The 16,797-nt window shown below is 37.9% G+C and overlaps 1 protein-coding gene across 2 annotated transcripts in view; it reads right to left on the reverse strand.

Annotated features, from left to right (window-relative positions):
• LOC135524815 (phosphatidylinositol 3,4,5-trisphosphate 5-phosphatase 1-like) overlaps positions 1–16,797 on the reverse strand; it is an 81,023-nt gene that overhangs the window by 20,533 nt on the left and 43,693 nt on the right. For both annotated transcript variants that reach the window (XM_064952662.1, XM_064952663.1), the window contains 9 exons: positions 10,399–10,476; positions 9,945–10,022; positions 9,570–9,693; positions 6,881–6,984; positions 4,918–5,020; positions 4,481–4,677; positions 3,736–3,853; positions 2,957–3,053; positions 2,356–2,494 (listed from right to left, as the gene is read on the reverse strand). In XM_064952662.1, coding sequence (XP_064808734.1) covers positions 2,356–2,494; positions 2,957–3,053; positions 3,736–3,853; positions 4,481–4,677; positions 4,918–5,020; positions 6,881–6,984; positions 9,570–9,693; positions 9,945–10,022; positions 10,399–10,476 — 1,038 coding nt within the window. The remainder of the gene's footprint in view (positions 1–2,355; positions 2,495–2,956; positions 3,054–3,735; positions 3,854–4,480; positions 4,678–4,917; positions 5,021–6,880; positions 6,985–9,569; positions 9,694–9,944; positions 10,023–10,398; positions 10,477–16,797) is intronic.

A 16,797-nucleotide genomic window follows, 5' to 3' on the forward strand; every position in this document is an offset into this window, starting at 1 on the left:
CAACTTCTCCACCCCGCTGATCCTCAACACTGGGGCCCCATAAGGGTGTGTGCTCAGCCCTCTCCTGTACTCCCTGTTCACCCACGACTGCGTGGCCAAGCACGCTTCCAACTCAATCATCAAGTTTGCAGACGACACTACAGTGGTAGGCTTGATTACCAACAACGACGAGACGGCCTACAAGGAGGAAGTGAGGGCCCTCGGAGTGTGGTGTCAGGAAAATAACCTCTCAAACGTCAACAAAACAAAGGAGATGATCGTGGACTTTAGGAAACAGCAGAGGGAGCACCCCCTATCCACATTGACGGGACAGCAGTGGAGAAGGTGGAAAGTTTTAAGTTCCTCGGCGTGCACATCACGGACAAACTAAAATGGTCCCCCCAACAGACAGCGTGGTGAAGAAGCCGCAACAGCGTCTCTTCAACCTCAGGAGGCTGAAGAAATTTGGCTTGTCACCAAAAACACTCACAAACTTTTACAGATGCACAATTGAGAGCATCCTGTCGGACTGTATCACCGCCTGGTACGGCAACTGCTCCGCCCACAACCGTAAGGCTCTCCAGAGAGTAGTGAGGTCTGCACAACGTATCACCGGGGGCAAACTACCTGCCCTCCAGGACACCTACACCACCCGATGTTACAGGAAGGCCACAAAGATCATCAAGGACAACACCCACCCCAGCCACTGCCTGTTCACCAAGCTATCATCCAGAAGGCGAGGTCAGTACAGGTGCATCAAAGCTGGGACCGAGAGACTGAAAAACAGCTTCTATCTCAAGGCCATCAGACTGTTAAACAGCCACCACTAACATTGAGTGGCTGCTGCCAACATACAGACTCAATCTCTAGCCACTTTAATAAGTAATAATTGGATGTAATAAATGTATCACTAGTCACTTAAACAATGCAACTTTATATAATGTTTACATACCCTACATTACTCATCTCATATGTATATACTGTACGACTGCTCTCGCCTAATTTTCAACCGCAGTCCCTGGGCAGGTTATTAAAAACAATTACAATATAGACAATCATTGAGCAGTGAGCACACGCAGAGCAACATAGGACAAGCAAGACGTAGCATACAAACAGAGTAACATAGAACAAGCAAGACGTAGCATACAAACAGAGTAACATAGAACAAGCAAGACGTAGCATACAGACAGAGAAACATAGGACAAGCAAGACGTAGCATACAGACAGAGCAACATAGAACAAGCAAGACGTAGCATACAGACAGAGCAACATAGAACAAGCAAGACATAGCATGCAGACAGAGCAACATAGGACAAGCAAGACGTAGCATACAGACAGAGCAACATAGGACAAGCAAGTCGTAGCATACAGACAGAGCAACATAGAACAAGCAAGTCGTAGCATACAGACAGAGCAACATAGAACAAGCAAGTCGTAGCATGCAGACAGAGCAACATAGAACAAGCAAGACATAGCATGCAGACAGAGCAACATAGGACAAGCAAGACGTAGCATACAGACAGAGCAACAATGGCCAAAAAGCAACAAGACAAAATTCACAAAAGCAACAAAGTGTTTCCACAACTCACAAGCTACAGACAACAAACAACATGGAAAGCAGCAATACACAGCTAGTGATTATGATCACACATCTGATTGACCTTCCCATGTATTCATACATTTTGTGAAAGTGTGATATGTGGTGCAGTTATGTGTGTCTGATGGGGGTGATGAAGTTGTTGAGAGTTGTTGATAGTCGATAGAGCAGTTGAGAGTTGTTGATAGTCGATAGAGCAGTTGAGAGCTGTTGATAGTCGATAGAGCAGTTGAGAGTTGTTGATAGTCGATAGAGCAGTTGAGAGTTGTTGATAGTCGATAGAGCAGTTGAGAGTTGTTGATAGTCGATAGAGCAGTTGAGAGCTGTTGATAGTCGATAGAGCAGTTGAGAGCTGTTGATAGTCGATAGAGCAGTTGAGAGCTGTTGATAGTCGATAGAGCAGTTGAGAGTTGTTGATAGTCGATAGAGCAGTTGAGAGTTGTTGATAGTCGATAGAGCAGTTGAGAGTTGTTGATAGTCGATAGAGCAGTTGAGAGCTGTTGATAGTCGATAGAGCAGTTGAGAGCTGTTGATAGTCGATAGAGCAGTTGAGAGTTGTTGATAGTCGATAGAGCAGTTGAGAGCTGTTGATACTGTAGCAACCTTAACCCAACACAGCCTCTTTTAAAAGGTTCAGATCTCTTAGCATAACGGTTAAGGTTGAGTTGACAGTCGCTGGACCCAGGTTAGAGTCCCGGTCAGGCTATCCCCCCCCCCCCAAATTTCATTACAATACAATCTCCACATCCAGCGTTAACTGCTATGCTAGTTCGACTTACTGTGGATGGCAGTTCGATTCGATAATTCAGATCCCCGAACCAGAACAGATGAGTGAATCGATGTGTGATGTCAAAGGGATGCAGTTTCTTATCTCCAAGATTCAAGAAACGTAGGATGCTGACGTAATTCTGGTTGCGTCTGGTAAGAGAAATAAATGTTGAGAAAATAAATGTCTTGCTTTCAAGTACTTGAGATATGAAGAGATGGTATCTTCTTTTCTCACGTTTAGCTATTTTTTGCAATATGCAGACTCATATCTTTGTGTTCCTTATTTCATCAAACAGAAATTAACAGAACCAGTTAAAGGCTATTCAAGAAATAGAGCAGACAGGCCACAAATAACAACAGACATCCTAAATAATACTGGAGCATAAAACAACCACCCCCCAAAACAACCTTGTAAGAGTTTAGAGGCACTTTGAGGAAATGCTAAATATTCTGATATTGTGTCAGTGGAATAAATACACTCTTTTTTGATTTAGCTCCATTTTGCTTTCAACATAAACGGGTTTCTAGGGGTCAGAACTATTTAAAATGCTTGAGGATTGTTACATTCTGATTATATAATTTGTCAGCCATTTTTTAATCCCTGTAGCTCACCTGAGCTTCTTCTCGCTCCCCGAAGTCAGGTGACTGTTGACGAAGCCAAAGGAAGTACCGTTGAACATGAAGGACACGCCCACTGCTCCCTTATTTCCTGGAACATAAAGGAAAAACAACATGAATGTGACGTTAGGCCTCTCTACTGTTTGTGCCTTTCATCGTCTCGGCTGTTCATAAAAAGAAGGCCAGTTTCCCAGACACAGATTAAGTTTAGTCTTGGACTAAAAAAGCAATTTCATTGGAAAATCTTCATTGCACATGCATTTTAAACCAGAACTAGGTTTCATCTGTGTCTGGGAAATTGGGCCAAAGAGTGTGTAGTGAATTGATGGGTCTGCAGTGAATTGATGGGTCTGCAGTGAGAGGATGAGTCTGCAGTGGGTGGATGGGTCTGCAGTGGGTGGATGAGTCTGCAGTGGGTGGATGAGTCTGCAGTGGGTGGATTGGTCTGCAGTGAGTGGATGAGTCTGCAGTGGGTGGATGAGTCTGCAGTGGGTGGATGGGTCTGCAGTGAGTGGATGAGTCTGCAGTGAGTGGATGAGTCTGCAGTGGGTGGATGAGTCTGCAGTGGGTGGATGGGTCTGCAGTGGGTGGATGGGTCTGCAGTGAGTGGATGAGTCTGCAGTGGGTGGATGAGTCTGCAGTGGGTGGATGGGTCTGCAGTGGGTGGATGAGTCTGCAGTGAGTGGATGAGTCTGCAGTGGGTGGATGAGTCTGCAGTGGGTGGATGGGTCTGCAGTGAGCTGATAGGTCTGCAGTGAGATGATGGGATTTACCCAGTGCGTTGGCGATCCCTGTCTTAACGCTGTCTGAGAAGATGTGTGAGATTCTGTTTTCGTGCTCTGGCTTGGCTAGCACAACGATCCGGATGTTCCATAGGGTTTGGATGGCTATCTGAACAAAATATAACACATAATAATTACAATAAAACACATATTTTAAGAATTTGTTTTTAACTGACTTGCCTGGTTAAATAAAGGTAAAAAAATAAAAAATAATAATAAATAAATAAAAAAATAAAAAATTAATCTTCTTTTTTTATGGTGAATTCTATTACAATCTGACAGTCACTGTCATTTTTTTAAATGTAATGTCCCAAGGCTTAATTGCAACCACATATACAGCCACCTCAGGTGGATGAGATTAGATGTCATGTGTAACCTACCTAATACCAGTGTAGAAATCAGGATTAAGGAACTATACTTTAAGGGGAGGTTTCCCGGACTCAGATTAAACCTTGTCCTCAGATTAAAACTTGTCCTCAGATTAAGCCTTGTCCTCAGATTAAACCTTGTCCTCAGATTAAACCTTGTCCTCAGATTAAGCCTTGTCCTCAGATTAAACCTTGTCCTCAGATTAAACCTTGTCCTCAGATTAAACCTTGTCTTCAGATTAAGCCTTGTCCTCAGATTAAGCCTAGCAAAGTCAATGGAAAATCTAAATTGAAAGTGCTTTGTAGTCCAGGACTAGGTTTAATATGTGTCCTGGAAACTGGCACTGAGTGTTGAGATAGTAACTGACTTGTTTGAAGCTGATGTTGGTGGTTCCTCTCAATGCACTCTTCAGTGTGTCGATCCACTCCTTCTCCCCCAGGGGATCTTCCTGAGTCCCGATCACATAGATGTCATGAGGAATGTGATCGGCCGTGTCGTCCCTGGTCTTGCCCTGACCCTTACACTGGAACCAAGATGCAATGCTGTGGGGGGGGCTGGCGTTACCTGGAGGAAGATGGTAATTATCAATCAATCAGTTGTTTAATTGTCCCAATCAATCAATGTGTAATTAGCTGTTGAGTTCTTGAGCAAAATAATTATCGACTGAGCTGAAGTAGCAATATCGATATCGAACAATATTGATACTAATTGATAAATGAAGTATTTATTATCAACAAATTGATGCACTGGGTAGATTGTTCTATGTATTTTAGTTAATGTAGACATCGAAGGCGGCCATTTTACCCATATTCCAGGTACCAACGAACACAGTGATCATATCTGGCTCAGGCTTGTCCGAGTGTTTGTTCTTCATCTGCTGAAGGAGTTGACAGAACCCCTCTCTTTTCTGGTGACGCACACACACACACACACACACACACACACACACACACACACACACACACACACACACACACACACACACACACACACACACACACACACACACACACACACACACACACACACACACACACACACACACACACACACACACACAGTGGAGAAGTGAAGAAGTCAGAATGTCACTGTAAAAAACTGTTTCTAAGAAACACTAGAGGTCTCAGATAAAAAGAGAATGAATTTTCAACAAAAGGAACTTCAATATTCAACATTTTTCTTGAGGAAAATGATTGTTTTATAGTTTAATTTCTTGCAGACAGAGCGATCAGAAAGATGACCTTGATGGTTGATGGTACGTGTACGACAGCCAGTGTTCTGCAGGTCTAACAGTGAAACTATAGACACTGTCACTTTGTACATCTTCCACAGGGTATAAAAGGCAAGGAGTGAGACATCAGGAGTTAAAACAGAGATTATATATACTGCCTTCAGAAAGTATTCACACCCCTTGACTTTCTTCCACATTTTGTTGTGTTTCAGCCTGAATTCAATATGGATTAAATAGTGTTGTTTTTTTTGTGTGTGTGTTTTTTTTATACACACAATAGGCCAGTAAATCAAAGTGGATTTATGTTTTTTTGAAATTTTTATAAATGAAAAGCTGAAATGTCTTGAATCAATAAGTATTCAACCCTTTTGTTTAGGCCTAAATAAGTTCAGGAGTAAAAATGTTTTAAATTGCAATAATAGTGTTCAACATGATTTTTGAATGACAACATCATCTCTGTACCCCACACATACAAGTATCTCTGTAAGGTCCCTCATCTCTGTACCCCACACATACAAGTATCTCTGTAAGGTCCCTCAGTCGAGCAGTGAATTTCAAACACAGATTCAACCACAAAGACCAGGGAGGTTTTCCAATACCTCGCAAAGAAGGACACCTATTGGTCGATGGGTATAATTTTTTTTATTTTTAAAGCAGACATTGAATATCCCTTTGTGCAGGCTGTAGTTATTAATTACACTTTGGATGGTGCATCAATACACCAAGTCACTACAAAGATACAGGCGTCCTTCCTAACTCAGTTGCCGGAGAGGAAGGAAAGGGATTTCAACATGAGGCCAATGGTGACTTTAAAACTGAGGATGGATCAACAACATTGTAGTTACTCCACAATACTAACCTAATTGACAGAGTGAAAAGAAGGAAGCCTGTACGTTAAAACAAATTCTTCCAAAACATGCATCCTGTTTGCAACAAGGCGCTAAAGTAATACTGCAACAAACGTGGCAAAGAATTTAACTTTTTGTCCTGAATACAAAGTGTTATGTTTGGGGCAAATCCAACACAACACATTACTGAATACCACTTTCCATATTTTCAAGTGTAGTGGTGGCTGCATCATGTTATGGGTATGGCTATAGTCGTTAAGGCCTGGGGAGTTTTTCAGGATAAAAAATATACAGAATGGAGATACTGTAAGCACAGGCAAAATCCCAAAGGAAAACCTGGTTCAGTCTGCTTCCCAACAGGCACTGGAGATGAATTCACCTTTCAGCAGGTCAATAACCTAAATCACAAGGCCAGATCTACACTGGAGTTGCTTACCAAGAAGACAGTGAATGTTCCTGATGGCCGAGTTACAGTTTTGACTTAAATCTACTTGAAAATCTAGGGCAAGACCTACAAATGGTGTGAATACTTATGTAAATGAGATATTTCTGTGATAAATGTTCAATACATTTGCAAAAAATCTACAAACAATTCTAAAAATCAATTTAATCCGTTTTAAATTCAGTCTGTAAAACAGCAAAATGTGGAATAAGTCAAGGAAGGCACAATAGTTTCTCTGAGGTATACCTTTGTATCATCGAAGACAAACTCTTTCCTCAGAGTCTTCTCCTTCTCGGTCTCCACCACGATCACCAGTTTGGCAACTTTCTGGGATTTCACCAGCTGTAAAACTACACATGACATAGATTTAAGGCTACGTCCACAAGTGTCTTAGATTACTTCCCAAATGATACCCTTTTCCCTTTACATGGCACTACTCTTGACCAGGGCTGTCGTTAGACGATGCATTTTACATGCCAATTTTAGTTGTTTTGCAAATGAGTTGCTTCTTGACTGCTTCGTGAAACTTCCCCTGCATCAGCAACTCATCTGTAACCATGGTTACATTCAGTTGAAACATTTCAACTTTGTGCAACTAGTTGCAAGCAACAACCAATCAAAACAAACACTTTTGACACATGATCCAATCGAAAGGTTCAGAATTCTGACCCAGTTGTCATGTCAACATAGCTGTCAGTGCTGCACAAGCACAACCAGCGATTACATTTACATTTACATTTAAGTCATTTAGCAGACGCTCTTATCCAGAGCGACTTACAAATTGGTGAATTCACCTTATGACATCCAGTGGAACAGCCACTTTACAATAGTGCATCTAAATCATTAGCGTTGACAGAACAGAGACTAGCACAACGGGAGATGTAGGGACCACGCAGCCGTCATACCGCTCAGGAAGGAAACACGTTCTGTCTCCTAGAGATGAACGTACTTTGGTGCGAAATGTGCAAATCAATCCCAGAACAACAGCAAAGGACCTTGTGAAGATGCTGGAGGAAACAGGTACAAAAGTATCTATATCCACAGTAAAACAAGTCCTATATCGACATAACCTGAAAGGCCGCTCAGCAAGGAAAAAGCCACTGCTCCAAAACCGCCATAAAAAAACTGACTACGGTTTGCAACTGCACATGGGGACAAAGATCATAGAGAAATGTCCTCTGATCTGATGAAAGAAAAATAGAACTGCTTGGCCATAATGACCATTGTTATGTTTGGAGGAAAAAGGTGGAGGCTTGCGGGCCGAAGAACACCATTCCAACCGTGAAGCACGGGGGTGGCAGCATCATGTTGTGGGGGTGCTTTGCTGCAGGAGGGACTGGTGCACTTCACAAAATAGATGGCATCATGAGGTAGGAAAATTACGTAGATATATTGAAGCAACGTCTCAAGACATCAGTCAGGAAGTTAATGCTTGGTCGCAAATGGGTCTTCCAATTGGACAATGACCCCAAGCATACTTCCAAAGTTGTGGCAAAATGGCTTAAGGACAACAAAGTCACGGTATTGGAGAGGCCATCACAAAGCCCTGACCTCAATCCCATGGAACATTTGTGGGCAGAACTGAAAAAGTATGTGCGAGTAAGGAGGCCTACAAACCTGGCTCAGTTACACCAGCTCGGTCAGGAGGAATGGGCCAACATTCACCCAACTTATTGTGGGAAGCTTGAGGAAGGCTACCCGAAACATTTGACCCAAGTTAAACAATTTAAAGGCAATGCTACCAAATACTAATTGAGTGTATGTAAACTTCTGACCCACTGAGAATGTGATGAAAGAAATAAAAGCTGAAATAAATAATTCTCTCTACTATTATTCTGACATTTCACATTATTCAATTAAAGTGTTGATCCTAACTGACCTAAGACAGGGAATGTTACTTGAATTAAATGTCAGGAATTATGAAAAACTGAGTTTAAATGTATTTGGCTAATGTGTATGTAAACTTCTGACTTCAACTGTAGCTGTGTTGTTGGTGTTTTCAAACTAATTTTGGTGTTTTCAATCTAATGTAATACATCAGATGACATGGGGTGAGTTTAGAATTCTCAAATAAGCAGCTTCAATTTGATTGGCTATTGCATGCAATTTTAATGGCGTTTGAGTAACTTCATGTAACAGCAAAATTGATTGAGATTATGCCACTTGCAACTGCAACTAAAATTGCATGAAAGTTGCTTTGTGTAACCCCAGTCTAAAGCCTAGATACAGTCCAGAATATAAACCCAGTCTAAGGCCAAGATACAGCCCAGAATGTAACCCCAGTCTAAGGCCAAGATACAGCCCAGAATGTAACCCCAGTCTAAGGCCTAGATACAGCCCAGAATGTAACCCCAGTCTAAGGCCTAGATACAGCCCAGAATGTAACCCCAGTCTAAGGCCTAGATACAGTCCAGAATGTAACCCCAGTCTAAGGCCTAGATACAGCCCAGAATGTAACCCCAGTCTAAGGCCTAGATACAGCCCAGAATGTAACCCCAGTCTAAGGCCTAGATACAGTCCAGAATGTAACCCCAGTCTAAGGCCTAGATACAGAATGTAACCCCAGTCTAAGGCCTAGATACAGCCCAGAATGTAACCCCAGTCTAAGGCCTAGATACAGCCCAGAATGTAACCCCAGTCTAAGGCCTAGATACAGCCCAGAATGTAACCCCAGTCTAAGGCCTAGATACAGCCCAGAATGTAACCCCAGTCTAAGGCCTAGATACAGCCCAGAATGTAACCCCAGTCTAAGGCCTAGATACAGCCCAGAATGTAACCCCAGTCTAAGGCCTAGATACAGCCCAGAATGTAACCCCAGTCTAAGGCCTAGATACAGCCCAGAATGTAAACCCAGTCTAAGGCCTAGATACAGCCCAGAATGTAAAAAAAAAATAGAAAGACCTTTTACGATTATAGGAGGAATAAAAGTACTTACTTTTATTGTGTACAAAGTATTTATCTTCTGGTCCGTCTTTATATTTCTTGAAGTAGATCTTCCCAGTTTCCACATCCACCTTGATGAACATCTTGTTTGTGAGACCAAGCAACTCTGATTTGACCTGTCAAAGAAGACCACAACCTCATAAATTCACAAAAGGAACCTTGTTCCTTGTTCAATTAAACCGTGCAAAGACAATTTGGAGTTTACCCTAATTGATAATAGAGATTATTTTGTTTATTTTTTTGTTTCAGATAAGTTTCATAATCCGCTATGCCTTTGATATTCAATATGTGTGTAACATTGTTATCATGAAAAAACAATGATAGTTTTATTTTTTTGGGCTGCAGTATCTCATTTTGTTCAACTTACTTCAAATGTAATAGGTGGTATTAGAGACTTCCTATGGCTCCCTTCATATCCTACCGACTCAAACAGAGCAGCTTTGGCCTGTGGAAAATAAAAAGGAACTACAGTATGTGAAAAGGAAGCATTTACTCCTTTAACTGTATGTTTCTGTTTCTGGTCTGGGTTTGGTCAAAGTGTAACAGGAAAGACGTTACAACATATGAGAGATCATCTACAGCAGAGGGTCAGTTAGTGATTGATAGAAATAGTAAATGAACAAGCTATTGCTAACGTTGCTAACGTTGAATAAAAAAAAAATCTAAAATCAACTGTCAGAATAAGATTGTGTCCCAAATGGCAGACATATTCCCTACATAGTGACCTACTTATGACCAGAGATCTACGGGCCCTGATCGAAAGTAGTGCACTATTTAGAGAATGGGACAGGCCCTAAGTTTAGAATAGTGTTAAACATTACTTTATCCTCGATGGAGTAGAGCAGTTTGGTAATTTGTTCCAGCTTGAATGACACAGCCTGACCTGAATCTGCTGACACCTAGAAGTTAAAAGCAGAAACGTGAATTCAACATAAACCAAGAATTAGGTCAGAGGCAGCCTTCAGCGCATCACATAGGAAATATCATTAAAAACACAAAGGACATGATGATATACATACTGTACACTAGACCAGAGATATAAATACTGTACACTAGACCAGAGATGATATAAATACTGTATACTAGAACAGAGATATAAATACTGTACACTAGACCAGAGATATAAATACTGTACACTAGACCAGAGATATAAATACTGTATACTAGACCAGAGATATAAATACTGTACACTAGACCAGAGATGATATAAATACTGTATACTAGACCAGAGATGATATAAATACTGTAGACCAGAGATATAAATACTGTACACTAGATGATATAAATACTGTACACTAGACCAGAGATATAAATACTGTATACTAGACCAGAGATATAAATACTGTATACTAGACCAGAGATATAAATACTGTATACTAGACCAGAGATGATATAAATACTGTACACTAGACCAGAGATGATATATATACTGTATACTAGACCAGAGATGATATAAATACTGTAGACCAGAGATATAAATACTGTACACTAGACCAGAGATATAAATACTGTATACTAGACCAGAGATATAGACCAGAGATATATAATACTGTATAGACCAGTATAAATACACTAGACCAGAGATGATATAAATACTGTACACTAGACCAGAGATGATATACATACTGTATATTAGACCAGAGATGATATAAATACTGTATATTAGACCAGAGATGATATAAATACTGTACACTAGACCAGAGATGATATAAATACTGTATACTAGACCAGAGATATAAATACTGTACACTAGACCAGAGATATAAATACTGTACACTAGACCAGAGATATAAATACTGTATACTAGACCAGAGATATATAAATACTGTATACTAGACCAGAGATATAAATACTGTATACTAGACCAGAGATGATATAAATACTGTACACTAGACCAGAGATATAAATACTGTACACTAGACCAGAGATATAAATACTGTACACTAGAACAGAGATGATATACATACTGTACACTAGACCAGAGATGATATACATACTGTATACTAGACCAGAGATGATATAAATACTGTACACTAGACCAGAGATGATATAAATACTGTACACTAGACCAGAGATGATATAAATACTGTATACTAGACCAGAGATGATATAAATACTGTACACTAGACCAGAGATGATATAAATACTGTATACTAGACCAGAGATATAAATAATGTACACTAGACCAGAGATATAAATACTGTACACTAGACCAGAGATATAAATACTGTACACTAGACCAGAGATGTATACTAGACCAGAGATATAAATACTGTATACTAGACCAGAGATATAAATATACTAATACTAAATACTGTACACTAGACCAGAGATATAAATACTGTACACTAGACCAGAGATATATAATACTGTACACTAGACCAGAGATGATAGACCAGAGATATAACATACTGTACACTAGACCAGAGATGATATAAATACTGTATACTAGACCAGAGATGATATAAATACTGTACACTAAATATATAAATACTGTACACTAGACCAGAGATGATATACTGTATAGACCAGAGATGACCAGAGATGATAAAATACTGTACACTAGACCAGAGATGATATAATACTGTATACTAGACCAGAGATGATATAAATACTGTATATTAGACCAGAGATGATATAAATACTGTACACTAGACCAGAGATGATATAAATACTGTATACTAGACCAGAGATATAAATACTGTACACTAGACCAGAGATATAAATACTGTATAAAGAGATATAAATACTGTATACTAGACCAGAGATATAAATACTGTACACTAGACCAGAGATATAAATACTGTATACTAGACCAGAGATATAAATACTGTACACTAGACCAGAGATATAAATACTGTATACTAGACCAGAGATATAAATACTGTACACTAGACCAGAGATATACTAGACCAGAGATGATATAAATACTGTACACTAGACCAGAGATATATAAATACTGTATACTAGACCAGAGATATAAATACTGTACACTAGACCAGAGATATAAATACTGATAGACCAGAGATATAATACTGTACACTAGACCAGAGATATAAATACTGTATACTAGACCAGAGATATAAATACTGTACACTAGACCAGAGATATAAATACTGTATACTAGACCAGAGATGATATAAATACTGTAAATACTAGACCAGATATAAATACTGTATACTAGACCAGAGATATAAATACTGTATACTAGACCAGAGATATAAATACTGTACACTAGACCAGAGATGATATAAATACTGTACACTAGACCAGAGATATAAATACTGTATACTAGACCAGAGATATAAATACTGTACACTAGACCAGAGATATAAATACTGTACACTAGACCAGAGATGATATACATACTGTACACTTGACCAGATATGATGTAAATAATGTATACTAGACCAGAGATATAAATACTGTACACTAGACCAGAGATATAAATACTGTATACTAGACCAGAGATGATATACATACTGTATACTAGACCAGAGATGATATAAATACTGTACACTAGACCAGAGATATAAATACTGTACACTAGACCAGAGATATAAATACTGTATACTAGACCAGAGATATAAATACTGTACACTTGACCAGAGATATAAATACTGTACACTAGACCAGAGATGATATAAATACTGTATACTAGACCAGAGATATAAATACTGTACACTAGACCAGAGATATATAAATACTGTATACTAGACCAGAGATATAAATACTGTACACTAGACCAGAGATGATATAAATACTGTATACTAGACCAGAGATATAAATACTGTATACTAGACCAGAGATATAAATACTGATATAAAGAGATATAAATACTGTACACTAGACCAGAGATGATATAAATACTGTACACTAGACCAGAGATGATATAAATACTGTATACTAGACCAGAGATGATATAAATACTGTATACTAGACCAGAGATGATATAAATACTGTATACTAGACCAGAGATATAAATACTGTACACTAGACCAGAGATGATATAAATACTGTACACTAGACCAGAGATGATATAAATACTGTACACTAGACCAGAGATGATATAAATACTGTACACTAGACCAGAGATTATATAAATACTGTACACTAGACCAGAGATATATAAATACTGTATACTAGACCAGAGATGATAAAATACTGTACACTAGACCAGAGATGATATAAATACTGTATACTACCAGAGATATAAATACTGTACTAGACCAGAGATGATATAAATACTGTACACTAGACCAGAGATATAAATACTGATATAAAATACTGTACACTAGACCAGAGATGATATAATACTGTATACTAGACCAGAGATGATATAAATACTGTATACTAGACCAGAGATATAAATACTGTACACTAGACCAGAGATATAAATACTGTATACTAACCAGAGATACTGTATACTAGACCAGAGATGATATAAATACTGTATACTAGACCAGAGATATAAATACTGTATACTAGACCAGAGATATAAATACTGTATACTAGACCAGAGATATAAATACTGTATACTAGACCAGAGATATCAATACTGATATAAATACTGTATACTAGACCAGAGATGATATAAATACTGTATACTAGACCAGAGATGATATAATAATACTACTGTAAATACTGTACTAGACCAGAGATATAAATACTGATGACCAGAGATATAAATACTGTACACTAGACCAGAGATATAAATACTGTATACTAGACCAGAGATATAAATACTGTATAGACCAGAGATAAAATACTGTATACTAGACCAGAGATATAAATACTGTACTACTATAAAATACTGACCAGAGATGATATAAATACTGTATACTAGACCAGAGATATAAATACTGTATAGACTATATAAATACTGACCAGAGATATAAATACTGTACACACTAGACCAGAGATGATATAAATACTGTACACTAGACCAGAGATATAAATACTGTATACTAGACCAGAGATGATATAAATACTGTACACTAGACCAGAGATATAAATACTGTACACTAGACCAGAGATGATAAATAACAATACTGATATACTAGACCAGAGATGATATAAATACTGTATACTAGACCAGAGATGATATAAATACTGTACACTAGACCAGAGATGATATAAATACTGTACACTAGACCAGAGATGATATAAATACTGTACACTAGACCAGAGATGATATAAATACTGTATACTAGACCAGAGATGATATAAATACTGTATACTAGACCAGAGATGATATAAATACTGATATATAAATACTGTATACTAGACCAGACCAGAGATATAAATACTGTATACTAGACCAGAGATGATATAAATACCAGAGATGTATAAATACACTAGACCAGAGATGATATAAATACTGTATACTAGACCAGAGATATAAATACTGTACACTAGACCAGAGATGATATAAATACTGTATACTAGACCAGAGATGATATAAATACTGTATACTAGACCTGAGATGATATAAATACTGTACACTAGACCAGAGATGATATAAATACTGTATACTAGACCAGAGATGATATAAATACTGTATACTAGACCAGAGATATAAATACTGTACACTAGACCAGAGATATAAATACTGTATACTAGACCAGAGATGATATAAATACTGTACACTAGACCAGAGATGATATAAATACTGTACCAGACCAGAGATGATATAAATACTGTACACTAGACCAGAGATGATATAAATACTGTACACTAGACCAGAGATGATATAAATACTGTACACTAGACCAGAGATGATATAAATACTGTACACTAGACCAGAGATGATATAAATACTGTATACTAGACCAGAGATGATATAAATACTGTATACTAGACCAGAGATATAAATACTGTATACTAGACCAGAGATATAAATACTGTATACTAGACCAGAGATGATATAAATACTGTACCAGAGATATAAATACTGTATACTAGACCAGAGATATAAATACTGTACACTAGACCAGAGATGATATAAATACTGTACACTAGACCAGAGATATATACTGTATACTAGACCAGAGATATAAATACTATACTAGACCAGAGATATACTAGACCAGAGATGATAAATAACTACTGACCAGAGATATACTGTACACTAGACCAGAGATGATATAAATACTGTATACTAGACCAGAGATATAAATACTGTACACTAGACCAGAGATATAAATACTGTACACTAGACCAGAGATGATATAAATACTGTATACTAGACCAGAGATATAAATACTGTACACTAGACCAGAGATGATATAAATACTGTATACTAGACCAGAGATATAAATACTGTACACTAGACCAGAGATGATATAAATACTGTACACTAGACCAGAGATATAAATACTGTATACTAGACCAGAGATGATATAAATACTGTACACTAGACCAGAGATATAAATACTGTACACTAGACCAGAGATGATATAAATACTGTACACTATAAATACTGACCAGAGAGATGATATAAATACTGTACATAGACCAGAGATGATATAAATACTGTACACTAGACCAGAGATATATAAATACTGTATACTAGACCAGAGATGATATAAATACTGTACACTAGACCAGAGATGATATAAATACTGTATACTAGACCAGAGATGATATAAATACTGTATACTAGACCAGAGATGATATAAATACTGTATACTAGACCAGAGATGATATAAATACTGTACACTAGACCAGAGATGATATAAATACTGTATACTAGACCAGAGATGATATAAATACTGTATACTAGACCAGAGATGATATAAATACTGTATACTAGACCAGAGATGATATAAATACTGTACACTAGACCAGAGATGATATAAATACTGTATACTAGACCAGAGATGATATAAATACTGTATACTAGACCAGAGATGATATAAATACTGTACACTAGACCAGAGATGATATAAATACTGTATACTAGACCAGAGATGATATAAATACTGTATACTAGACCAGAGATGATATAAATACTGTACACTAGACCAGAGATATAAATACTGTATACTAGACCAGAGATGATATAAATACTGTACACTAGACACTAGACCAGAGATGATATAAATACTGTATACTAGACCAGAGATGATATAAATACTGTATACTACTGACCAGAGATGATATAAATACTGTACACTAGACCAGAGATGATATAAATACTGTATACTAGACCAGACCAG

The sequence above is a fragment of the Oncorhynchus masou genome, chromosome 31, assembly GCF_036934945.1.
Source record: "Oncorhynchus masou masou isolate Uvic2021 chromosome 31, UVic_Omas_1.1, whole genome shotgun sequence".
Lineage (NCBI taxonomy): Eukaryota > Metazoa > Chordata > Actinopteri > Salmoniformes > Salmonidae > Oncorhynchus > Oncorhynchus masou.